Source organism: Rhinolophus sinicus, linkage group LG11, assembly GCF_036562045.2.
Source record: "Rhinolophus sinicus isolate RSC01 linkage group LG11, ASM3656204v1, whole genome shotgun sequence".
NCBI classification, from domain to species: Eukaryota; Metazoa; Chordata; class Mammalia; order Chiroptera; family Rhinolophidae; genus Rhinolophus; species Rhinolophus sinicus.
The window spans coordinates 71,492,906-71,519,486 of NC_133760.1; the positions used below are offsets into that span (position 1 = coordinate 71,492,906).

At 38.5% G+C, this 26,581-nt stretch overlaps 1 protein-coding gene across 2 annotated transcripts in view; it reads left to right on the forward strand.

The window, feature by feature from the left end:
• Positions 1–26,581, forward strand: part of CADPS2 (calcium dependent secretion activator 2) — a 471,665-nt gene that overhangs the window by 93,984 nt on the left and 351,100 nt on the right. For both annotated transcript variants that reach the window (XM_074315663.1, XM_074315664.1), the window contains exon 2: positions 19,406–19,519. In XM_074315663.1, the coding sequence (XP_074171764.1) occupies positions 19,406–19,519 (114 nt within the window). The remainder of the gene's footprint in view (positions 1–19,405; positions 19,520–26,581) is intronic.

Below are 26,581 nucleotides of genomic sequence, written 5' to 3' on the forward strand. Positions count from 1 at the left end.
TCCTTTTTTAGAGGTATAGGTATTAAAATTTATGTTGTCTATTCCTAAATCAGGCTCTTAATTTCAGTAGTTGCAACACATCACAAAAACATTATTTTTACAATCACTGTGCTTTACGTCCAGTAGAAGATGCTTTCAAAATAAGATGCAAGATTGTCTGCTTCACCTCTGTGGTCATTTGACTGCGTATGAAAATATGTATGAGTTTTACTGTGAATGATCGGGAAGATTTTTATATTTTACTTCGTCCTCTGAAAGTTTGCTTTATTTGCAGCTGGATACTTTAGTTCTGAGGTTGGGTACATAACTCCAGAAGGAGTGAGAAACTCATTTATTTGAAAACCTACAGGCAATGTAAAAATGAATAAAGCCTGGAAATTTTCAACCCAAAAGACCTCCTAATCTCATGGGCATGGGATGGTAATACAGATACTTAAGTAACTAACATTGTAATCTGAGATAGGTCCAAAAACTACAAAGAAGTTATTAACCAAGTATAAAGGGAAGCGAGCTTAACATTTTTAGGTTCCCTTTGCTTCTAATAATGGAGTTGATGCTCCTGTAGTAGGAAAATATTGGGTTATGAATGTCATTTTGTCAAATGATTTTTTTTTAAAATGTAAATGTAGCCACTTTTTCAGGACGTGCACCGTCAGAAATGCCTGGAACTAATACAGATTGCTACAAAGTGTTGGGGCCAGGAAGCAGAATTCTGAATTTGGCCAAGTGAGCCTCATCCATAAGCATTACCTTTTCCTTCCTGTGTTGCCACACAGAGGTCATGGGTTGCCAAATTTATCACAGGACAGCGCACTTGGAAAAACATGCCTGACTTAGGCTAGCAGAAGCCGATAAGCAATGTCTGCAAACATTGCCTTTGGCCACGTGTCAGAGCTTTCCCACCTGGGTGCTGAGAAAGTCACTAAAAATGGTCAGATGCATAACAGAAGGCTGCCTTGTGGCACAGTCCCAGGAAGTACCATCCACATTTATTCTGTATGAAAGATACCCCCTGCAGTTGTGCAATATTGGCGGGGTTCTCACTGCACTACAGGTGCAAACTGGAGGGGAACAAACATCTGTATGGGGTTTGAGGAAAGAATTCATGACTTTGTCATAGATGATTTTGACATGGAAAAACATCAAAGTATTTCGAAATTCAATTCTGACAAGGGTACAAATATTCTTTACATTTAACACCTCTTCCTTTTCTTTTATTAACAAATGTGGTGCCTATATTACTTTTGTAATATAAATGAATATTAAATCAAATTGAACGTTTCTCACTTCAAGAATTTCACAATAATGCTTTGGAAGCCAGTTAACTCTCCAACAACAAATCTGCAAGGTGAGAATAAAGTATTGACAATTTTCAAAAATAAATTACCTTTGAGCTCAGAAACTCTTACTGAAACCTGAGTTTCCTGTACCATCAGTATGCTGTGGTCGGAAACAATAACAAATGGTGCTGTGGTCCTCTTCACATAAAAGCTGAAAGCGGATGGGGCAGTAGCAGCTTGGATTCTATTACATTCACTATTTTGTTAACATAATGGGATGAGAACCCAGGGAAGCTTCTCTAAGAAGGCTTCTTTGGAAGAAAACTGTGTGTTAATTGAATTGCAGTGTTTTCAGAATAAACTCTGGATGTCGAAGCCCTTCCATACTCCTGTCAGCACAGAACATAAACAGAGATGTGTGTGTAGAATGCCTTGTTTCATGGTTTTCTTCTACCACGTGGACTGTTTTCATCCTCAGTAATGTGTTTGGGTATCTCCCTACAAAACAAACAATGTTCTTCCAAACAGTATTTTTCAGGGATGTCAATTGTTTTTTAAAAACCTTTTTTTTTTTTTTAACAGCTGGGGATTCATTAACATAGAATGGAAATTCTTTTAACTTAAAAACCTTTTGAATCAGTGGTGTCTGAGACATCTTTGTCTCTACTAAATTTTGACAACTGGTAACCTTTTCAATAACCTTTGCTTCACTGATCCTATATTCAATATAATGTTGATAATATATAACTGACAAAAATAAGTGATTTCACAGTTTATGTGAGATGTATTGGCTTTAGCACGTAACTGCATGACCTTGACAACTCGAGTTCAGTATGATACTCTTGTAATCAAGCTCAAAAAATTTCCAAGATCTTACAATTCATAGCTTTTTTATGTTTAAGATGGATGTGTTATGGGGAGGTCTCAGCATGTTTTGAGTGGTACTTTTGCTTAACTTGATAATATTTACATGAGCTAAGATATTTAGGCTACAGAAAAGAATTACTGGAGCACACAAATCCAGATGACAAACCTTTTTATTTGTAACTGTTACCTGAAGACCTTCTAGATTTTTTTCAAAAATGTGTCTCATTTTTGAGGAAAGTGATCTGTAAAAATGAAATCTACTTCGATATAAAGTCCTGAAACACTGAGTGATGATGAACTTAGACCCTAATCTAAAAAAAAAAATTAAGGTTGCCTTTTTACTTCAGAATGTGTTAATACAAATTATTCAAAAATAAAAGTAATAGCGTTAGGAAATACTGAGATATGAACTTCATCTAATTCAACAATTAAAATTTAGAAATTCACATAGATATTATAAGGTAAAAAAATTGAAAAATATATATTTGGAAACTCTAAAGGCCCTGTACTTACTCCTTTTAATTAAATTGCATTAATTATTTTAGAAGCAAACATTTTTCCAACTTACTAAATTCCTTTAAGAGTCAGATCTTGGGTTAACTAATAAATAAAACATAAACCACAATAGACAAACTTATAAATAGTTGATAAAATTCACACAATCCGTTAAATTCAATTCAGGAATACTAATATAAGAAACTAGTAACAACAACAGAGAAAATCATATTAGTGGTAATAGTAATGATAATTAGTACTACTTTCTGTTTTAGTAAGAAAAATTGTGAAAAGCAAAAGCCAATGAGATGGAATGAAAACTAAATATTTTCCATGTGTCTGCTGAACAGAACTCTTTGATTCTAAACCATTTGTGACTGAACTAATCCTACTGACTGACAGATTCGGCCAGAGATCAGAGATGTGATTTTGTGCAGGACTGCTCAGCCACCTCTTGGCAAGCGCTCTGCATCACGTCTTATTTGCTAAAACGACAGTTACCCAGTTAAGAAAGTTTACAGAGGGAGCCATTTAAATAATGTTCAAATAGAATTCAACTGTTTTAAATGTTTGAACAGTGCTTCAAGTTTTAAAAAAAATATATTTTTGGTGACCTGCAGCACACTGGTTGGGAATCTCTGCTCTGTAAATTGTTATCCCCCCCCAGTGTGTGTGTGGGGGTATGTGTGTATATGCAAAAGTACATGCAAACATTATGTATATACAACTGGGTCTGCTTTAAATTAGACCAGTTTTAATAACCATAGCTAGCTGTTGGCTAAACTGTACTGTTTTATAAACCAAGATTATAGAAAGAAGAAACAATGCTTTCTTCAATCATAACTGTATTTGACTTGTTTCCCAATATCATAGTTTATTTTACAAAATATTGGAATGCATTTTCTCCCCCCCAAAAATTCACTAAACTCTTATTTCAGGGTAGGGGTATGCCCTTTCTGTCTTCTTCTCCTCTATCACAGTAGTTGGTTTGTAGTAGGTGCTCAGTAAACATTTGTTGAATGATTGAATTGCTAAATATTGGAAGAAATACTAAACAGTAATGTAGCCACTCTAAATAAAAGTGAGGTAGTTAATGCTTTAAAGTTCAAAGTTTCCTATTTGCATGCATTGAGAGAACTGTAGGGTGATGCAGTTATAGAGAAGTGATGTGTAAGGCTTTAGGCTGAAACAGTGAATAATGTGAGAATGAATTTGTGCTTTATAGGTCTGTAGCACAAAGTGCATCCTTTTCCTAGAAAAGTTATCTTTGACTTACTTATACCCTATCAGATTTTATTTCAAAAGCTTGCTTATAAGATGTGCTGTTAAGAAACTGATTTTATAGGTACCAGTTGATTTCAGTGACAAGTAACCATTTACCAGAGGACTGTAGAACGCCTTGATCTCCTACCAGAATAGCCACTGGGCACTTTCTCTCTGGATGTTTCCTTTTGGAGAGCAGAAGTTCCAATCTCAGCATCGTATTATGCACACCCATTGGTCTTCCCTCTTCTTCCTTCCTTTTCCCCAGCCTTCTGCCTTCCCTCTCTCCCCTTTTCCTCCACTTTTTCCTCTTCCTCCCTGAGTTCCCAGTTGATAGGAAAAAAATTATCTGATGTGCCCTTTTCCTTTCAGGAGAAGGCTGTAAGCTTAGTGAGCTAATATTAAGCTGCTAAGCATTTTTTAAAGGAATGATGTGTTGTGTTTACATATCAACCCATTGCAGGGATTTTAACAAGAAAGGAGTCCTGAAAGCAATGCTATACCCTAAGGATTTGTCACTGTTAGAATGCCAGACATTTTGGCAGGGAAGGGTAAGGCTGTGTAACTCATGTTTAGGAAGACGGGCAAATCACAAAACTGTCATATGGAAGCTTTGGATTGAAATTTACCCAGTGGTTTTTCATTTTAGCTACTTCATGTAATTCTTTGCAATTTACTAGTGATTTTGGTGCTAAATTATATTTCTAATTGTTAATGTATTACTTTAATCTCTATATTGATGTGGTAATTATTTACCCGCCTCACCTTATAGCCAAATTTTACAGTGATATCCAGGTACGTTTCAGGAATTTGTAATACTCAGGACTTCCGAAAACTCTTCCAGAAAATAAAGAATATGTTATTCTTTCCTAAAAAATGATTTTGGGTGGTTCTGTAATTTAGCAATGTAAGTAGATATTTTATAGGATAAGTGGGGTTTGTAAATATAATTTTTATGAAAGAACTTAACTGAAAAGAAACTAACACGAGAATAATATCTTCCAGTATGAAAACAATTTTTAGATAGGCTTTAGCACAAAATATTAAAGTTTTCTATTTTATATATTCACATCCTAGATTATCTTACAGTTTTTAGTAACTTGAATCCCTTTTGAGTTTTCTTGGACATTTGTTTTGTGAATTTGATGCAGCTGATAATCCTTCTAAATACTAAAGAAGAGTAATGATTCTCCCTTCAGGTTGGCTTGGCTCTTTGTCTCTCAGTAGGTGGACAGCAGATGAAGCAGGACCAAAGAGACCCCTTTTACCAGTAAACAAGGCTTTAGGACCAAAATGCATATGCCATGGCCTTTTCACTGTTCAGCAGCCTTTATTTTGTGCACATTTAATATAGTGTAGGTTTTCTCCTTAGACCAATGTATTATGTGGCAATACACGGGACATCTGGTCGCCAATACGTGGAATTGTGCAATGACCTTCCACGTCCCTGTGGTTTGTGTTGGATTGGGAGGTGTGCTTTTTCCGTTTGTGTGGCCACAGCCTTTCCATGTTTATTTGAATTGCTTTCATTTCTTAAGATGTGGCCAGTAATATGTTTTCTTTAAAGGGCTTTTCTTGCAGGTTGGGTGTAAAGTAACCACCTTCTGTAAGATTCGTGCAGGTTAAGGTTAGGCTGTATGTGAGGGCCAATTGTCCTGGACATGGACAGGGTGAAGGCAAATGTGCTTTTAATTTTTACCACACCATACTCAGTCTTCCCCTTGGTGGAACAGAGAGATGAACCTCAGGGGTTCCTTATTTTAATTCCCCATACCCTGGAAATGATGGCCTTTATCATTATTTCTAATGAGAAATATGTTTTATATGTAAACATTTTTAGGTTGTTTCCCAAGCAGACAAGATGTAAGACTTCAGAAGTTCCTGTATCTTAAAGCATGAGTCATAATTATACTAACCAGAAGATGAATCTGCTCATATTTCTTTGTCCTGAGTAAAAGCCTGATTTTAAAAATGGTTTGAGTCCTATCCTGTATATCATGCATATCTGGCTTCCCAATTTAGGTAGGTCAGAAGTCCAAATTCTGGAGTTACAGCTAAATATTATACTCTGTAAATTAATCTAAAGCCATTCACTGATGCCTCCCTGCCTTTGTTTAGTTGGGTAGATTTCTTAACTAATACCAGGCCTAGCAAACCCCTAACCGAGCATCATCATTAAATCCTCAGGAATTTAAAAACTGAATAGCTTACTCTCTATATTCAGAATTCTGAAATAGTGATGTAGGGTAGGTTTTCAGTATCGGCATTTTTAAAAGAGCTTTTTGAAGACTGATTAGCCAGGTTTAGGAAACTCACTGTTTTCTTGTTTTTTTCTTTTTTTTCTTTTCATTCTATAAAAATGATCACACTTGCCTCTTAGTGGCTCTCGTCTGTTTGTCTGGTTTCAGTCTTGCACAGCAGGTTGAGATCTGCTGTGGAAATTTCCTTTGAGCTGCCTTTTCAGACAGCACTGAAAAGCTCGAGTTGGAGGGGACTGGAACCATGAGACATTATCAAATCCTAAGAGGCAAAGGTAACTAAGCAGAAAAACACAAGACAATCCAAAGAACAAAAGGAAGATACTGTCAAAGAATTAGAGGGTGGGTCAGATATAAAATACAAATGAAGTATAGGATGCCAAGTTACTTTTGAATTTTAGATGAATAATGGATGTTTTTTAGGACAGGCATGTCCCAAATATTTCATGGTACATACTTGTATTAAAATTTGAGATATAAAATTCTAATAAAAATTATCTGTTGTTTATCTGAAATTCAAATTTAATGGGACATCCTATATTTAATTTGTCAGGCCTGCCTGGAAGGAGATGGAACACTGCATGGACCCAGCACTGTAGTGCACAATAGCCACTCAACTAAACTAGCCCTAGGAGCAGGATTTATATTAAAATATCTTTTTGTATGTTTTTTGTTATTTTTTTAAGTTGTTTAAAAGCTAGGTTGTTAGCTACTTGAAAGCTAATTGATAGAATAGACTCTCATTTGCTTTTCTCTTTTAATGGGAAAATTATTATATACCAGGGGTGCCAAAAAAATGTGTTCACATGACTTGTATTTATCTTTTGTTATCAGTATATATTGAGTATTACAATTTTAATGCAGTTTTTTCCTTTCTTAAACTGTGTATACATTTTTTTGATACCCTCTGTGTTCTCCTTTCTTTGACTTCACTTGGTGAGCAAATGTGCTAAACATTTGCTTTGACTTATCAGCAGTATTCTGTATGTGAATTCAGAATTGCTTTAGAATCCAAAGAGCTAAAGCAAATATTTATGTCGTCCTAGTCTAGGTGTTTAGTTATTTTAATGTTATTCTCGAAGTGGGCTGTTATTCATTTAATCTTCCCAAATCCTTGAATTTGCTAATATAAATATGTTTGCCATGATGTCTTAGAGGCAGCATCGCATTTTTGCTGGCTAAATTTTCTAACTTTAAAGAAAGAAAGAAATATGAAAGAATTTTCATTGTGAAGGGAGTAATCCTTGAATATCAGTTTTGTCTCGAAGTACATGATAGATATGCAGTAATCAGTATGACTGAATTTATTTGAAATAAATTCTTTTAAAAATTGTTGCCGCTAAGATTTCTGGTTTAGGTACAGACTAGAATTTTGTTCTTTGTTAGGGGCATATTATTAGGTGTTAGAAGAGCTTAGTCTTGATCTTTTCTGTGCGGTTTTGTAGCTCAGGCTTCCGTAGTGGGAAGGTCAGGGAGAACATCCCTGCGAGTCGCCTCAACAGGAGCCATTCTCTGGCTCCTCTCTTCCTTGACAGACACTTGGTTTTCTTCAGCTGTCAGGGCCCATTCCTATGCAGGAGTTGCTGGATTCCTTGAGTCCCCAGGGTGACTCTGGATTGGTCAACCATGATACTCCTTTTCCCTCTTGTCAGTGATTTTTTTCAGTAATAAACACATGAATCATTTCTGGCCAGTGACATGTGGGGTAAAATCTGCTGGAGAGTGTGCTGTTTCTGGGAACGTTTTCTCCTCACTATATCCCTTTTTCAGAGTATAAATCTTTTCTTCTTCAATCTTTGTTTATTGCAGAGTGAGTATGGATTTCTTTGGAGGTAGTACACCTGAGGACAAGCCAGTACATGCAGGATACAGACAGAAGGAAAAGGCCTGGGTCCTGGATGATTTCACTGAGTGGCTGAATGAAATGTCTCTGGAACCCTCTTACTCTGGGCTTCTTGCGATACATGATAACAAACCCCTTTATTGTTTCACAGGCCATTTTGAATTTGAGCCTCTGCAATTTTCAGGCCAGTATGCACCCTCATAAATGAAAGGAGTGAGGTAGACAGACCTTAATGCGTATCTTACTAGATTCTGCCACTTGCGGATGTCAGAAGATAGGTCAACAAAGATGGCAGCTGGTAGTCCCTTACTTTCCTCTTCTCCCTCCCTTCCTTTTACAGGTAGCCGTTTCTCATCCATGATATATCTACTTTAGAAGAAAGCAGAAACTTCAAACATTTCTGGGCAAAGCAAATTGGTACCATGTTTCATTCTTTCAAAAGCAACGGTCCCAAACCACTTGTTACCTGCTGGAAAGGCCATTGTGTGGCTCGGAGCTGGTCAGCTTGTTGAAGCTTAGTCCAGCCTGCCGTTGTCTGCTGCTGAGTCTGTCTGAATTCTTTGTAATGAACATGAAATCACTATTTCTTGCAAATGTGGTTTAAGCATACGGAACTTTGCCATGAAATGCCAGATGGTACTGAGGCACAAAGTTCTTCCTGCCTGAGAACAATATCATCTGCAAAACAGAACTCCTCACAGTGCCGCTAATCCGTTGCTGTTTCTTCAGGCCTCACTGAGTCTGGCCATGAACTTGTTATTTGGACAACACACACGCTATCTTGGAATTCTTTTCTCAGACTGTGTTCCTTCTCACTCAGTTATGTCACTGCTAGAGTCTTCTGTCAGTGGTTATGACAGGATACATTCCAGAAAAGCAGTCGCGAATGGTGATACCCTCTTTCACTCCAGATTTTCTTGCATTGTAGATAAATTTGTATCAGCAAACATTGTACTGGTGGAGAAAGGGGATTTAGAGATGAGTAGCACTCCTGTTTAAGGAATCTGCACCCTAGTAAGGAGAAAGCCGCTTTAAGCAGAAGACAGACATGTATGAGACGCAGAAGTAGCACAGAGAGGATATGATGACTTAATTGGGAGGAAGCAGAAAGAAGGAGCTTTATAGGAGGTCTCATCTGAGTTATGTTTCAAAGGATGAAAGGGAGCGGGAACTAGCAGTGTGTGCAATGTCTCAGCAACGTGAACGAGCACGGAGGGATGATGTTCTGGGGGTAAAAGGGAAGAAGGGGAGCTTTTACTCACCTCGTCAGGGTGAGCAAATCGTGTGATTGGTTTCGCTAGAATCTGGAGTTCCTGTGTCTTGACCTGGGTTTGGAGACTGTGACTTTAGGAGTTCAAGGAAGAAAGCCTGAGCGTCGCCTGTGGCTAAGAGTGTGCCAATCAGATATGTCTGGCTCTCCCCTACATTAGGTGACTGGACCTGTTTGTTCTTTGGGTCTTAGCTTCCTTCTATTTGAAACAATCTCATGGGGAGTTTACAGTAATGCTTGTAAAGAGGTTAGAAATGTGCTGACTATGTAGTAAGTGGTCAATTCGTATTAGCTATTAAATTATACATTTATTAACAGTGGTTCCCTCATGATCCATGTTGCTAATAGTCCCCTAAAATCATCTGTAGGAAGGTGTTGACTAGAAAGTTGGATGGCTTGTGACACTCTTCTGACTTTGCAGGACTGTAAGATGGCAAAGCATGTGCTGGACTGCTCCTTATTTCTGCCTTTTTTCCCCACAGTAAACCTTCAAGACTACTTGTTGGGAAGCCTTATTGATTTTTTCAGGACTTAATGGGGAAGGGAGTGACTTTTGATGGTAGTAAGAACTTCTCAGAATGGCTCCTAAGATTTTTGTTTCTCTTTGAACCCTCTACCTCCATAGTCATCTCTGAATTGTTTCATTGCAACGGATTGCTAAGGCTGTTATTCTCTATGATGATTGGTGTACTGGTCAGGATTCCCTAGAGAAAGAGATTCAATAGGATATGGATACTATATACACATGAGAAGATTTATTATAGGAATTGGCTCATGCAGGTATGGAGGCCAAGAAATCTTACAATCTGCCATCTACAAGCTGCAGAAACAGGAAAGCTGTTGGTATAATTCAGTCTGAGTCCAAATGCCCGTGAACCAGGAGTTCTGGTGTCCAAGGGCAAGAAAAGGTAGACTCTCCAGCTCAAGGTGGGGAGTGGGGGGCGAGAGGATGAACGAATTTGCCCTTCCTTAGCCTTTTTTGTTCTATCCTGAATCTATCAATGAATTACGCCCACTCACACCAGTAACAGTGGATCTCTTTACTTATCTACTGAATCAAATACTAATCTCTTCCAGAAACACCTTCACAGACACATCCAGAAATAATTTTTTACCAGTTATCTGGGCATCCCTTAGCCCGGTGAAGTTGACACACAAATGTAGCCATCACAATTGGTTTGCATTTGTTTTATGAGCTTATGTTATTAATGGGTTATTATCATTAGGGTTATATATTATCAATGGGTTATCATCATTAGCTTATATTATTAATAGGTTAATTATCATTAAAGGTTATTATCATAGGTCCATTTCACTCTCAGAGTGGTGGGTGAAACACATGCTGTCAATGAATAAGAGGGTCCTAAAACAAATTTTTGGAGGATAATGACCAACAAGGTATTCCATTTTTCTCTCACTTAACTGTTATGTGCAGGAGCATGAAACAGACTGAATAACCTCTTAGCATTTAAGTTGATTGTCTTTTAAGATTAAGCTGAATGAAGACATAGAGTCAAATAAGAACATACCAGTGGGATAGGGGGCATCCAGTGACGGGGGAAAACTGTAGACTTGGGTTCAGGAAATTAGGTTAGGGTCCTGGTTCTGTGACCTAACTTAATCTCTCGGTCTGTTTTCTATTCCATAACATGGGACTTTACTCTCTACTTTACTCTCTAACAATGGAAAATCCTAGGCAAATACTTAGGTATTGCATGTTGGTCCTTGTTCGGTTTCTCTTCAGTCAGACCACAGGACTTGGTCACATGCTCAGATATTGTGGGGCCTGCTGCTGTGAGTGAGGCCACACCTGCTTTTCAGGTACAGCAAGGCCATGGTCATCTGTGTCCTCAAGGGACACTCGGCCATCACACATGTCTCCATAACACTGCTGTCCAATTGAAATACGATGTGAGCCACTTATATAATTTAACACTTTCAAGAAGCCATATTATAACAGGAAGGAACAAAGAGATGAAAGTCATTTTAATAATTTATTTTATTCCATATATGCAAAACCCTTTCAACATGTAACCAATATGCAACTATTAGTGAGATGTTTCATATTCTTCTTTTTGTTGCCCAGAGTATTTGAACTCTGTGTGTTAGGCTTAGAGCAGATGTCAGCTGGGACCAGCCACAGTTCAAGTGCTCAGGAGCCATGTTGGTTAGTGACTGCCGTGTGGGACAGCGCGGTTCTGGAAAGTCTGTTGTGCGTCGTTCATCTCCACCCATTCATAAAATTTGTTTTTGTCTCTGTCTTCTGCAATGGCCGAAATGAAATTACCATGTATTTCTAAAATAGGAGCTAGCAGTTATAAAGCATTTAATCTGTGTGTTAAGCACTGTTTTCTATTATCTTATTTCTTGCACCAGCCCTATTAAATGTGTTATTACTACCTTCATTGTTTACATGAAGAACTTGAGGCCCTGAGGTCCTGAGGTTAAGTGACCTGCCTAAAGACCCTACACACTGGGGCGGGGTGGGGGGGTGGGGGGCGGTTCCTGGATACAGACAGAAGTTGTCTTACACCAGAGCCTGGGATTTTCATTACTCACCTACTGCCCCATTAGTCATATATAATTTTACTGATTAATGAGATAGGGGATGCTATGGGTGAGAGGCTGTGCTCTCATCCATTATGATTGTTTGAGGTAATCTTGAGTTTTTGTCATTGCATGATAAAACAGCTTTGTGGGGAGGCAGGTGAGCATGTGAGTAGATGTGGCCGTCCTAGTAATAGGTTCATAGCAACCAGCTGCCATTTGTTCGTTCTTTGTTCATTCTTAAAATAAATATATGTATATGTATATAATCTATATGCTAAACATTGTTTTAGTTTGGGATTAGAGCTGTGAGCGAAAATCAAGTTCTTATCCTAAAGCAGATTTTATTCTAATAGGGGTTTAAATACTAAGCAAATAAATACATCCAAGCTATATAGGATATATCAGACAGGGGTAAACACCTCTTATTGAGAAACACCTCTTTTTCTGTGAGCAAAACAGAAAATAATGTGGTGACTGGTGGAATACTGGTTCAAACTCTGCCCCTGCCTCTTAGTAAATGTGAAATTAGGCAAGGTGCTTAACTTCTTTGAGCTTAGTTGCCCATTTGTAAAATGAGGTAAACATTTTATAGGAAACTCAGGAAGATTTAATGAGACCTGGGTGGAATGTGCCCGGTACCGTGCAGCAAGAGAATTCATTGACTTCATGGATTTTGTTAACATTCCCAGTGTCAGGATTGCCAGCAGCCCTCCTCCCCCGAGACGATCCCGTCATGGTGTATGATTTTGCTGAGGATGGACTTCTAGTAGGTCAGTGAGAATGTGCGTAGAAGTTGTTCACTTAGTGGCTGAGTAAACCTAGCCCGAGCCCATTTGTACAATGCAATGGGATTTGGCTGTTCTGTACTCGTCACTATACTAATAGATTTTATTATAAAATAGGTTAAAGTGGTATTTGCACATTTGGGGCTTTTCAATCCCCTCTTTCAACACTGTGGGGCAATAAATTTCACTTTGTCAAAATAACTATTTTCAGTCTATCTTCAGTTTCCTTAGACTCTGGCATTCCTTGTTCAGTGGGCAAGTTCATTGGATAAGGAGTTTTTTTCATATAAAATAACATACAGAAAGAATATTTTGTTTTAGAATTAATTAAGATAAACCTTCCCAGTACTATGGCATTTCCCCCAGTTGGGTATCTCACTGGGATTTGTATCAGTTAGGATTTGGTTCAGCCACATATTCCACCATAAACCCCAAATCAGAGTGGTCTGGACATAGAAAGGTTTATTTCTCTCTCACATAAAGGATGTTGGGAGGTAGCCATCCACAGTTGCACTGGCTGCTCCACATTAGAAGTCTCAGGCTCTGTTTGTCTCGAGTTCCAGAATCCTTGTGGACCAAGTTGGTAGTTCTAGCTGGCACATCAAATTCCAACCAGTAGGAAAAGAGCAAAGAAAAAGGCAAACTGTGTCTGCTTCAGCTGCCTTTTGTGGTTTTCTGGGTGTCAGACACACTTTGGCTTATATCTCATTGGTCTTAATTTGGTCATTTGACCATGTCCATGGCCAAGTGAGGCAGCCACTTGTAGTCTTAGACGGGCATGTTCACTGTTGTAAATTCTGGGCTTATAGAAGAGGACCAGAAAAGTTATTGCTATAGGAAACTATTAATAGCAGTGCCTCCCAACGGGTTTTATAATGTATAATAAGGTGATCAGCGCCCCTCTGTTATTCTGTTCTGATATGCATTTGGGGGAGGTCCATTGTTTCAGAAATGTAGATTATCTGACCCCAGTGGCTTTATAGAGATCTTTTGACAAAGAGTTCATAGGAATGGAAAAAGAAACAGCACCTACCCTTTACTCTTTCCCTGTTAATATCTTTTACTACGTTTCGTTAACAGGCATTAAAGCTATGCCATTGTGCATTTCAGAGACCATCTGTGCCTGGAGTAAATCCTTTTATCTCCTTGAAATAAAGTATATCTATCTTTCTACCTTGCTTTAAGGAACACACCACCACCTCACTCTCCAATCCCAGAGAGGCAGTACCCACTAGTTACCTGCCACTTTGCTGTGAAATCTGTGATCACCTTTACTCACCAGGATGTCACGCAGCACCCACTATGAGTGTCAAGACATGTGATGGAACCACAGGTCAGGGCAGCTCCGCACACCAGTGGTTGCTGGGTCCTGGGTGGCATAATGGCTGGTCTCCTGCTGGAATCGAGATCCTGGCATAAGTCCACAGTGGATCATGCCTTAGAATGAAAAGGCTAGAATTTAATTTGAACATTAAAAAAAAAAATGAAAAAGAAGAGAAGGAAAACCTAAGAAACATAAAACATCTCTGTCCTCTGGAAGTTAATTTTGTTTTCTGTAACAATTATTATTATGGATAAATTATCACTGGCAGCCAAGATTTATAAAATGTAGCCTTTACTGTCAGTATGCGAAGTGTTCTTTTTATAAGGCAATTTCTTGGTTGTATTTAGATATTTGCACAGATATTTATGTTCTAGTTAACTATCTGCCACTTAGTTTCATATATTAAAATTCTTTTAAAATTTCCATTAGATAATTTCTACTGGTTAAATGTTTCTTTATTTTTGAAAAATATCTTAATCATTCTTTGGTAAATGTACTAGTGTGAAGACAATATATGGGCAAAAATAAAGTATAGGCTGAATAAAATCAAATGCCCCAAAGAATGTTTACTGAGTGTATCAAACTGGATGAATCCATGTAATGATAGGTTTCCTGCTTCTTTCCTTAATCCTGCCTGAACTGATGGAGGTTTTTATAATGACCTGGATGAAGGTGATGGATAATACCTTATTATGTTAATGGATATAACAAAGCTAGGAGAGCCCTCTGGTCATTGGGTGAAGGAATTAGAAATCTAAAAAAAACAATCGTCATCAACTGGACCAATGGACCAAATAAATCTAGTGAGATGAAACATGGCTTGGTGAAGCCCATGTAAGAATATTTCAGAAATTTTTGTTGATTATAAGCACAACATTAGTCAGAGGATGTGACTGCCAAGAAGAGTTAATTTGTTTTTAGTTTGAATTAATAGACAGAGAGCGCTTCGAATGTGGGAAATGGTTCTCCCACTTGTCTCTGTGTTGGGCTCGCTATTCTAGGAGAAGCATGATGAGTCTTTCCAGTATATTTTAGGAGGGACATTGTTATTTTAGGAGTTTATTTGCATAATATTACTGATTTCAGAGTGCTTTCTTAGTGTTTTTTTTTTTTAATTTGACTGTTGAATGCTTAATTTATGGGCAAATTGGAGCGTACCCTTAAGATGTTGGGGGAACTAGCAAAGTTTATTCTGGGAAAGAGAAGATTCACAAATAATCCAGTACCTGTCTTCAGGTTCCTGAACTGCTGTGTCACAGAAGGAAAGTAACAGTCTGCTTTGTCTTAGACTGCATGAAACTGGGATTGTCTGAAAGTCACAGGGAAGCAGGCTTCAGTTCTTCATAACTGTCCAAAAGTAGAATTGGCCTCATTGTGAGGTGATAAAGTAGGGGTTGTGTGCACGTGTGTGTGTGTGTGTGTGTGTGTGTGTGTGTGTGTGTGTGTGGTTTAATAGGCTGAGGTGGAGGCTGAGAGACTCGGTGTTATGGACTGTGTACAAATCAATGCATTGATTGCAAAGGTGTGTTGTCCATGGTGCGGGGCTCCCGTTGTCTTAATTGCCTGTGAGGGGCTGGTGCTACCTCTCCTGCTCTAGAACATTCTCCCCGATAGTTCGGCATCTCTGATGGATGCCTGTTTTAATTAAAGCAATTCACGTTGAAGCCCTCCTCCCCCCGCTCCCCAAATCTAAGTGTCTTGAAATTCTCAACCTTGAAATGTGAAAAATGGGTTACAGTCAAGTTCACATCTTCTACCTGAATGGAGAATTGCGAAAGTCAATTGGTTTGTTGTCCAGTTTCCCTGCAGGACGGCCAGGTTTAAACTGTGTGATGTATCATATTCGTTCTGAGTTTAAAGATGTCCAAAGTTGCTATTATAGCTTAATTAAATCTAAATAAAAAGTTGAGTAGATAAAAAGGATCTTGTGATTCAAAACCCAAAGTGAATAAAGTGGTGTAGGTTGAAAAATCTTTTTCACTCTTATTTTCCATCTGTCCAGTTCCCCCAGCCATCCTTCTTCCATAGTTTCTGACAGCATATGGAAGCAAATTAAATATAAGGTCTGATTTTGCCTCTTTTCTATGGGAGTGTTGGCTTATTTTACATACTGATCTATAACTAGCTTCCTTTCCCAAGGTAAATTGAAGATCTTTACCTACCAGTACGTAAGAGAACATTTTCATTCCTTTTGTAGAGCTAATAGTATTACCATTGTTTGAATGTAGTATTTATTCACTTAGGTATCTATGAAAATGTAGGTTGTTGGCATTTTTCTTTTTTGCTGCCATAGGGCTGAGGGTGGGGGATGGGTAATTGCTGCTGTTTGAAGAGTTGAGATTCACTCAAATTAACTGCAGTCTCATTCAAGATTTCCCCTCTAAGTTGCAAGCCCTTAGTAGACTCCAGAGGACCAAAATAGTTACATCAGATACTGCCAGTGCCATTGTTGTCTAGGTGGGAGGCTCATTTCTGGTGCTTCCTACTCTACCTTCTTCCCAGAATGCTTCTCTCATGTAGGATTTAATTTGCATCTTTTGTTTATGAATGAAGTTAGGCAGGCTTTCAAGATAAAAAGTCATTTCTCTGTGTATCCATATTGTCCATTTTTCTAATGGATTATTGGTCACATTCTCATCAATTTCTAGGATCCATGTGTTTGAAAATTAGCTCTTTAGGATATGAATTATAAGTTTTGTTTTTTTCCTGGTTAGTCTTTTCCAATGATTTCGCTTATGGTATTTTTTTGTCATGCTAAATTTATTTTTAATGTTTATGCAATTAAATTTATGACGTGAATTTTGATTCGTTGTTAGGAAGGTCTTTCTCAAACCAAGGTTTAAAGGAATTCTCCCATTTATTTTTTTCATTTAGTACCTTTATGGTTTCATCTTTTTACGTTAAAGGTTTTAATTCATTTGGACTGTAATAGTATATGTTATGGTCCAATTTAATTTTCTTCTACATGTCTTCCCAGTTATTCTAAAAACATTGATTGAATAGACCATCTTTTACAATTGATTTTAGATGTTTTAAAGGTATTTTATAGTATATCTCTGATTGTATTTGTATCTATTACTTAGGCCTATTCCTTTTGTCTCTATTTGTTGATATGTAATGTAGCTTATTTTGGTAATGCAAATAGCATTTAAGGAACCCTGCTTTCTGACAGATATCCCTACTGCTAGATTTTAAATTTCATTTCTTTTTTTTTTCTTTTTTATGTCGAAAGATAAAATGAAGTGTCAATTTATTGAGTGTTTGTATATCACTTTAGTCTTAGACTGCATAATGTTGTCATTTTATGTCTTAAATGTAACTGCAGTAATTTTTATTCATTTAAAAATTGAAGCCTGATATTTATCCAAGGGCATCTGGCATGTTTTGTGAGCTATACCAACATTGTTGGAGTTTCCAGGAAGATGCTTTGCTCAAATCTCTTTTCCTTGATTTGTATTCATGAATTTTCCATGCCATAAACACCCAAAAGTAATTCATTGATACAATGGCTAAAGTTACATATACACTGGTAAACTAGAAATGGCAAAGATTTAGAGGAATTTTTGAAGAACAAAATGTCTGATGAAAGACAATTGAAAGAAGAAATCCACAGATTCTAGTTTTTGAATGATATTTATTGTATGTATCAAATGAGGGAGTTGGGACAAATGATAGTTAAGGTTCCATCCAATTTATTGTTATTCCCACATACATTTCCATTTTGCCTGGACTCTTGGTTTGCAAGTTGAAGCTCTTCTTGGCGGTTCCCAGGGCTTGGCAACCGAAGTGCTCCCAGCTTCTTGCTCACAGCAATTGCTGTCCTATTAACATCTGGTCCCTTTTTGTGAACCCTGATGGCAGCTAAAGGCATAGACTGAATTTGCCTTGTTAATACACACACACAAAAGGTCCTTGCTTTTATTCTCCTCATATTATAGAAATGGAGAATGTTATATAATGGTGATGTTTATGCATTGCAGCTTCGTTTAGCTTTCCCTAAAATGAAGGAAATCACCTTGGTAAAGACATGAAATGTCTTCTCCTCTCTTCACTGCTCGGGGCAGAGGTTTTTATACACTGAGGGACGATAGGACCCTTCTTTATCAGCCTGTCACTACCAGCAACAATGTCTTTACAAACTGTCTTGTTTGTCAGACTCCTGAATAAAACCCATCTTGGAAAGCATTTGTCTCTCGTATCTGAATGGCATTTTAATAATCTTTTTTGAACAGATTTAAACTTCTTTTACATGAACCTTCTTTTTGAAGCCAAATCATACCAGTGTGTGTAGTCTTTCTAATCCTTTAATCATTTTATCCTTAGAATATTTCCAAATGCTTCCCGTCTCTCTCTAAAATCCGAAACTGGACTGAGTTTCTTAATAGTCCAATGAGGATCAAATGAAATGGAAAGATCACACCTCTCCTGTTCATTATGCATCTCAGGATTTGTTGTTTTATCTGCAAGACTGTGTTGTTCTCTGTCCAGTTAGGCATTAGAAAATGCTTCTGCATGACGGAGTATGCCCTCCCTCCAGTGAGGTTGATGCCCCTACTGATGCACAGGATTCTGTGCTCAGAAGGGCCCCGAGCTTGGTTTTATGCCCTGTTGCTGCTGTCCTGAAATTCTTAACTTTTTTAACAAGGGGCTCCGCATTCTCATTTTGTACTGGGTCCTGCAGATTAAGTATCTGACTCTGCTCGTAGTTGACGACTAGAGGACACGTGGGTAAGTCATAGTTCACCGCCAACCTTCCCTCAGTAACAATCATGGCAGCTAGACCCCAGGTGAGGAAATGGGATCGTAAACTTGCGCTCCCTTCTAGGTCCACAGCTCTAACCCCAACGCACTTAACCTTTCAGTCACTGCCCACCCGGTGCGCCTCTGTTCTCTTTGGGATTTGTCTCACCTCGTCATTCCTTTATCAATCTCAACTCAGACATTAAACAGACACATTTGTTCACAGAATCCAGACTTTGGCATCCAACAGATGTCCTTTCGAGGATTCTTTCTCAGAGCCCCTCTGTCCTTTGTAGGCTTCCTCCCCATTATCTCTTGTTTATGGCTGGTGGTTGTCCACTCACCTCCAACATGCTCATTCGCTCTGCCCTCTTTGTTCTGGACAGCGGGCAACTTTGCACAAGTTAATTTCTCATCCAAAGTATAGTTTTTTCCTATCTCTGCAAAGAGACCAGACTAATAATCACAGGAATTCCATCTGGGGTAGAAATTTGGATTTCATTGCAATATCAGGATTCCAGAGTATATGGGAAAAGTGAACAGGAAATATTTTATGATTGAGCCATAAGTGTACATAGTAGGATTTTTTAGCTTTTCTTTTTCTTTACCATAAAGCTAACTCTAGGTGTCAAGTCTAATACACATACATATATAGCAAATGTAACTTTTGACAATTATTACATTTCACGGATTGGCTAATTTTTCAGCTCCTTTTCTCTTTTCCTTACAGCTTAACAAGCAACAATTGCAGTTACTGAAGGAACGGTTCCAGGCCTTTCTCAACGGGGAAACCCAAATTGTAGCCGATGAAGCCTTTTGCAACGCAGTTCGGAGTTACTATGAGGTAAGTTGGAAGAGCTTTGTTTTTGGCATTCTGATGCTTTCTTTAAAAATTTTGTAAATGGATTTCCCATTTTAAGAAACTTGCTGCTGTGGAAAAAAGAAAAACACAAAAAAAAACGGCCATGAGTTTTCAACCTTCCTAAAAGCATTGTCAAATTTATTTTGCAATTTAAAAACTATAATTCCACAGCCTGGTTTTCAGAGATAAACAGAATTGAAAATTATTCACATCTTTTGAGGAGAAGTAAACAGTTTAGAAAAATCTTTTGGCAGTGATTGATATGACGTGAATATAGCTATCTTTGGGACCACATGTCTAAATTATCCTTTTGAATTGGGATTTCACTGCTAAATTGCTATCCTCTGCCATTTTGTTCCCTAGGCTTTATAATAATTAAGACCAGTAACTAATTTCAAGGGGATAAATTGAGTCCTCTGTTCTTCCTGTAGGAATAATACTACCGATACCGCCTTGCTATTTCTTCTGATTTTAGTCTGTGACTCATCAGAAATTCTCTACGGATTTCCCATGCACACCGGTGTTTCCACATGGTCATTAGCTGCTTCAGTGAGTTGCCAGTAGATGTTAGATTTAGAGAGTTCCCTTTTTTCCTAAGCATTTCAGAGTCATTTGGGGAATGGATTCCTTCCACTGTGTAGATGCGCTAAACATTTCAGCTGAAGAAGCCAAACACGCAAACATATTAGACTAGTAAAAAACAAAAATGGTGTCATGTGGGGTGTCCTGCGGCGTCTCTGGTCCCGCTCCCCACATCAGAATGTAGGATATGGTGAAGCCAAAAAGGAACACCCACGGAGCTGTAGATACGGGAGTCATACCACTATATTCTTGCTGGCGGCTGGGTTGGAGACACAGGAAACAGGAACCACATGATCTGCAACCTGGCGTCCTCTTCTCTGCCAACCAACCAACCCCACTTGCTAACTGCAATCTGTGCTTGCTAGCTCAGCCACCATCTTCTTTCCAGCCCCCATTTGCTGCTAGCATAGCCACGGCAGTTATGTTAGTAGCCAATGGCTCACTGGTTACAGCTGATGGCCAACCGTCACAGTTGATGGCCATTTACTACCCGAGTGGAGCACCTTTCCACATGAGGGCGAGAGCCTGGAAACTGTACTCCTGGCTCTGTCCCCACAAATGGAAAGACGCAATGTGTCTGAACTTCCTGGAGACAGGGAATAATATCTGCATGAAAACAAAGTAAGTGGATTTACATATAATGGGTGAATTTGCGATTCATTGACGGGATGTATCAGAAATTACTTAATGCACCCTGAGGGGGGTTCATATTTCCCCAGGCCTTGGCCTGTTGAATTGGATGAGAGTACAGAAGTTTTGCTTATTAAATATGTGTAGGGCATGTGTGGGGACAGAGTCCCAGAGAGCAGTTTCCAGGCTCTTGGCCTCACGTGGAGGGGTGCTGGCCTGGGTAGTCAGCTGTGGCTAGTTGGCCATCAGCTGTAACCAGTTAGCCAATTAGCCACCGATATAACTGCCGCGGCTGCGTTGGTTCGTCAGTTGGTTGGTTGGCAGGCAGAGAAGTGGACAGCAGGTTGCAGGTCGTGTGGATCCAGCCTCCAGTGAAACTATAGTGCCTCCAGTGAGACTATAGTGGTATGACTCCCCTACCTATGGCTCTGTGGGTGTTCCTTTTTGGCCTCACCATGTCCCGCGCTCTTATGTGGGGAGTGGGACCCGAGACCCCACAGGCCGCCTCACACGACAAATGGCGCAGCGAGCAGGGTCTCCCGCACAACAAATGGCACAGTGAGCAGCATCTCCCGCATGACAGCATGAATGTGTAGTGGCAAAAGCTGATGCTGTCTGACTGGACCTTGACTCAGAACATCTCAGCAAGTGTAGGACCTCAAAAATCTTAAGCAGAGGGCGATACATTTCACGTTGCAAGTCCTTGCGTCCAAGTCTTACAAGATGAAATCTTGCCCCAATCTTAAAAGATAAAATGTAAGGGCCTTTACTTGCACTATGTTCTAAAAAAAAATAGAGAAGTCAAAATTCTGTGTTCAAAATGAAGGAAATGCAGCTCAGAGAACTCATTTGTGTAAAAAAGTATAATTTAAAAAATAAAACAGTGAGGTCCTTTTTGGTTTTGGTGAATGTACTGTGGCCCTGTACATGTAACATTAGGAAAACTGGAACTATATTTGCAACTTTTGTATGAATCCAAAAGTTTTCAAAGATAAGTGTATTCAAAAGAAGTAATTGTAATATAATGTGGCTGCAGTTTCGTAAAAGGCGCACGTAAGCTGTATTCATGAAAATATATTGTCACTCTAATGAAGGAGAGAGTAGGCCCACTGTATTCTAAGCAAGGATTCTGTTTTCTTCTGGGCACGACATATAAATAAAAAGATATGGACACATTCTGGGTTATCAGGCTTAAAACATATAGTTTGTAAGTTACTTGAAGGAACTAGAGATATTTAGCCGGGAGATGGATTAGGCTTGTGTTGTATGTAGCCTGAAGAATAAAAGTAGGTCTAAGGTGGAAACTGAAGTGGAGAAGATTTCAGCCTAATGCCACAGGAGTTTGGTTGCACAGGCTGTATATGGAATAAACTGGTGAGTGCAGGTCACTGGCGGCCAGACCCTGCCTTCTCTTCACAGTCATGTAGGAGGCTCACTGCACATACTCATCCTGGAGCTGTGCTGGGCTTACAGAAGCAGAATTTCAACATCTGTGCTTCTAAAATCTCCCCAGATGACTATTTTACAACCGGTAGATGGCTAATCAATGGAATTCGATGATTACTTCACAGGCTTGTTAGCAGAGAGAGAGGTGTAAGTATCGAAGAGGTGGTTGGACTGGGTGACCAAGTGTTTTCTGTTTGTTTGGATGTATTTCCAGCCAGTGTTTACTTGTGAGACTGTTTCCAACCTGTGTTTATGCAACCCTCAAAGCGCTGTTAAGATTTTTGATATTAGTAATGGGTTTATGGAAGACTACATTTCTGATTAAATCTGAGGAGTTATTTCCCAGGTGGCACACAGTTGGTACTCAAACTCTTGAATGAGTAAGTACATTTTGTTGGAAAAATAAGGTAAAAAAGTTGCTTTTCAGTTTTTTCCCTCCACAAAAATTGTTTCCCTTTTTTTAATGAAAATTTTGTGTACTTTGCTATGACTAACAATGCTGGCAGTCTCTACTATTAATTATTGCCTTTATGGAGTATTTTTATAGCTTACCCAAAATACCTAATTTTTTTCTTCCATTATCTCTGTGATAGAGTGCAAATATTACTACCCATAAATTACATAAATAGAAACTAAAGCTCACAGAGGTTAAAAGACATGGCCAGTGTTGTGTATTTGGTAAGCATCTAAGTTAAATGTGAATCCAGACTCTTTCTGGTATGCCACAATTATTTCACAGTTGCCATTTCGAATACAACTGCACCAAGTACTGTGTGAAGCACTTAAAACAATATTTTTATTCTGTAGAATAAACCTTTTAAACAGAATTATTTCCATCTTAGAGATGAAGGTTAGTGACTTGTGCCCAAAGCTGCACAGCTAATTAATAGCAGAGCTAAAACCTCAGTCTTTCCAATAAAGCTTATTAAAAACAGCACTTAGGTTCTGTCCAAGACCTATGGAATCGGAATTCCTGGAGACAGAGCATCTGAATTTTGAACTTGCACCTGGTTCATTTTGATTCACACTGTAATTTGAGAAATTTGTTGACTTAGATATTATGACTTCTAGCATACTCGTATATGTTCCGCGAAGGAACCATTTCTGCCCTGGTTACCGCTGTATCCCAGTGTGTAGCACACAAATGTGTTCAGCAAGTACTTGTGGCCTAAGCGAATGAGTACGTCAGCACTTCCTGCTCTATGTAGAAACTGGGTATTTTGTTATTTACTCTTATTTTCCCGTAATTCTGTTTTTCTAAAAGTATCACTTCAGTATTGCTATGGAATTACTTTGGATTGCGACTCTTCTTAGTTTCATGGTTTTGTGTTTCCTTGAAGATACTTCAGAAGCATGGATGGGCTTTTATGTTCCTTCTAAACTTGTATTCTATGGTTCTGTAGTTTCTAGAACCCTAAAACTATTCTAAAAAGTAAAGTTTTAATTATTTGAAAAAGAAACAAACAAATATCACCTATAATTCCAACATCTATAAATAACTCCTACAACAGTTTGGTGTTTCTCTTTTATACATATGAAACTCTGATATTCATTCATTTTCTGTTCTAGTAGAAAGAAAGACATGTTCACAATACAAGTAGAGACTGCACCCCGTTTTATTTCCTTTGGATTGCATGTTCTTGTTCATAAATCATTAGTGACAGTGGTTTGCATCATACGTCTCCCTCCCCCTCCTCATTCCAGCTACCACCCTTCTTAGGTTAGGAGCTCTGTGAACAGAGCTAATGCATTAGTAGCTCATGTCATTGCTGTGGGCCTATTACCCGCTCTGTTGAAGGGGGAAGATGATCTCTGAAGCTCTCTCAATTACACAGGGCTCTGAGAGTTAATTTGTTTCTTTATAGTTTTCCCGTTTCTTGCCTTGCATGCTCTTACATGTACAAAATATAAAGAACAAAAAACAAAGAGGGGTGGGGGGAGGCATGGCTTGATTCTGTAGTTCCAGGATAAATCTCCAGGCCATGGCTTTTGAACTTTTATACAGTCATGTAAAAAAAAAAAAAAAAAAAAAATCTATATCTCCTACTTCCTAGTCCAGAACACCAAGGGACTTGACTTCATCAGTCAGCTTCTTCCTAAATCGGCTTCCTGGGGGTATCTGCTGCAGCTTCCCACCACCAGCAATCAGTTTGGTGTCATTTCTTTTATTACTCTCTTTCCTTGATGTTATCTGACTCTTAATATTTATTTACAAGTTAAGTGCAAGTGTTTAATGGTTGGCCTGTAAAAACTGAGAGCCTTTTAAGGCTTTATTTATTTATTTATTTATTTATTTTTTAATGTGAAGACCTTTTTAGAATTGATACGCACAACCTGAGCATTTCTTAGTCTTGTGTGTGTGAGCTAGAGGTAAAGGGGCTGGGGAGAGCTGCATTTAAATATTTTGATGAAAATTTCTTTTTCATTTTACTTTAGAATAGGAAGATTTACTCTTCATATTCCAAGGGATGTTTGACCTGTCAAAATCTCTTTTAAACTTTGCAATAATGCTATGGAAAAGGTCTTTTTTCGTAGTGAATTGATGATCGCTAAGTAAACCAAGATTGGCAGCCTGTGGCAGGAAGGTGTAGGAAAAGGTCAACACATTCACAGATGAAATCCAGTAACCGGTAATGAGAAGTGAGGTTTTAAATTTGCATTGAGCTCTGCCGATCACATTGCATTTGTTATTTTTGATAGTTGCCATTTTATTTCACATCACATTTCTTAAATTCTAAGGATGGCATTTTAAATAAGGCATTCTGTAAGAATCTGGAAAATGCATTTTTCATGTCTGAGGTTCCTATTTCTATTTAGGGTAGTTTGCTTTCTGCTGCCTGTCAGTGTGTTTTGTAGAGTTGCCTGCATTCTTGAGGGCATCCATTTTGTGATGAAGGCTAGGTAGTCTAGAGATTGTAGCATTTTGTTGCTTGAAGACAGCTGAGGGAATCATCTTGTTAGAGCATTTTCCTTCTCTTCATGTGTTTTTAGAAGAAACTGAATTTTTCAGTCCCACATAGCAAATTTGTGGTAGAGGGCAGGGCTTGACCTGTGTGCACTCTTAATCTCTTTCTTCTGCATCTTTATTCTTATAAAATGATATTGTGTTTTTGTAGGGAGGCTGTGGGGGGTGGGGTAGACCTAGAGCTGATTTCCGGTTGGGCCAGTGATGTGGAATTTTAATCCAAGGCAGGTAGCCATGAAGAGCAAAGCCCATGTGGCTTACCTCATGTAGCTAGTGTTCCTAATTCTCTGAATCCAGAGAGAAGTGCTGAATGTAGGGGTACCACCTTGCAAAGGTAGAGCCTCACCAGGCCTGAGGTGCTTATTTTGTGCTATGCCACAGTTTTGTCATACTTTGGCCTGACGATGACGATTCAGGAAGAGTTTAGACACATCTGCGAATGTGTCTAACCGTCAGGCTACTGGAACCTCTTGGTTCTTTTATTAAACTCAGAGTCAGCAGAGCCACATTCTCCTGCAGGGACAGTGCCAAGTTCATGCTTCAAGGGTCTCTGAGCAGCAGGAGTTCTGAGCTTCCTGATGGGTCAGCCTCCTGGGCCATAGATTGCATTTGATCAGTTACTCCTTCATTAATAAGGGGTGTGCTCTTTAACTTGAAAGCTCTTTCTTTAGGAAGTTGCTTAGTGCCATTTATTTTACTTTAAATTAATTATCTTTTTACCTTAAGGTTAAGTCACATTTCTTCGAACAACTCTGGTTAGTTATCTACGTCATTCGGCAAACGGTATCTCATGTGGATGGTTTTGTTTTTTGTTTCAGAAAGTTCTCCTTAATTTTAGAGTTATAAAGTTTTCCTTGATGACCTGGACCATTGTTCAGTTTCTAACAGTTTTCCAAGGTAAATAATCCCATCTCCCTGACTCCCTTTGTGACCCTGAAGGAGTTAGGCAGTTTGTGCTTGTTTAAATGTCACTCCTAATTCCGTTAAATGCATTTCTCCTGCTTATATTCTATCAGATTTACTCAATAGACCTTTTTATCATTAAACTTCTGTTTCTAAAGTCTGTCTTTTCTTTGGTTTCAGGGGTCAGGTTTTGAGAGGAATCACGTGTATCCTTGTTAGGCCAGTCCCAATGGGTGCTGTTCTCACCTCGGTACATTCAAAGCTTTTCTCTCATAGTCATAAAAATGCATAGAATAAGCTCCTGCAGAGTAAAAAGCATTAAACAGGAAAAACATACAAGCCTATGTCTGGCCAAGGTAGTCATTAAAATCTGTTTCTTAGTACATTTTTGGTTTAGATTACGCATATACAACTTAATTACCTTTATATTAATCATTTAAAAAATACTGAAAGGCCTGTTTTCATTTGGTATCCCATAAAACACTAAAAACATAATCCCTGCTAATTAGTACTTTACA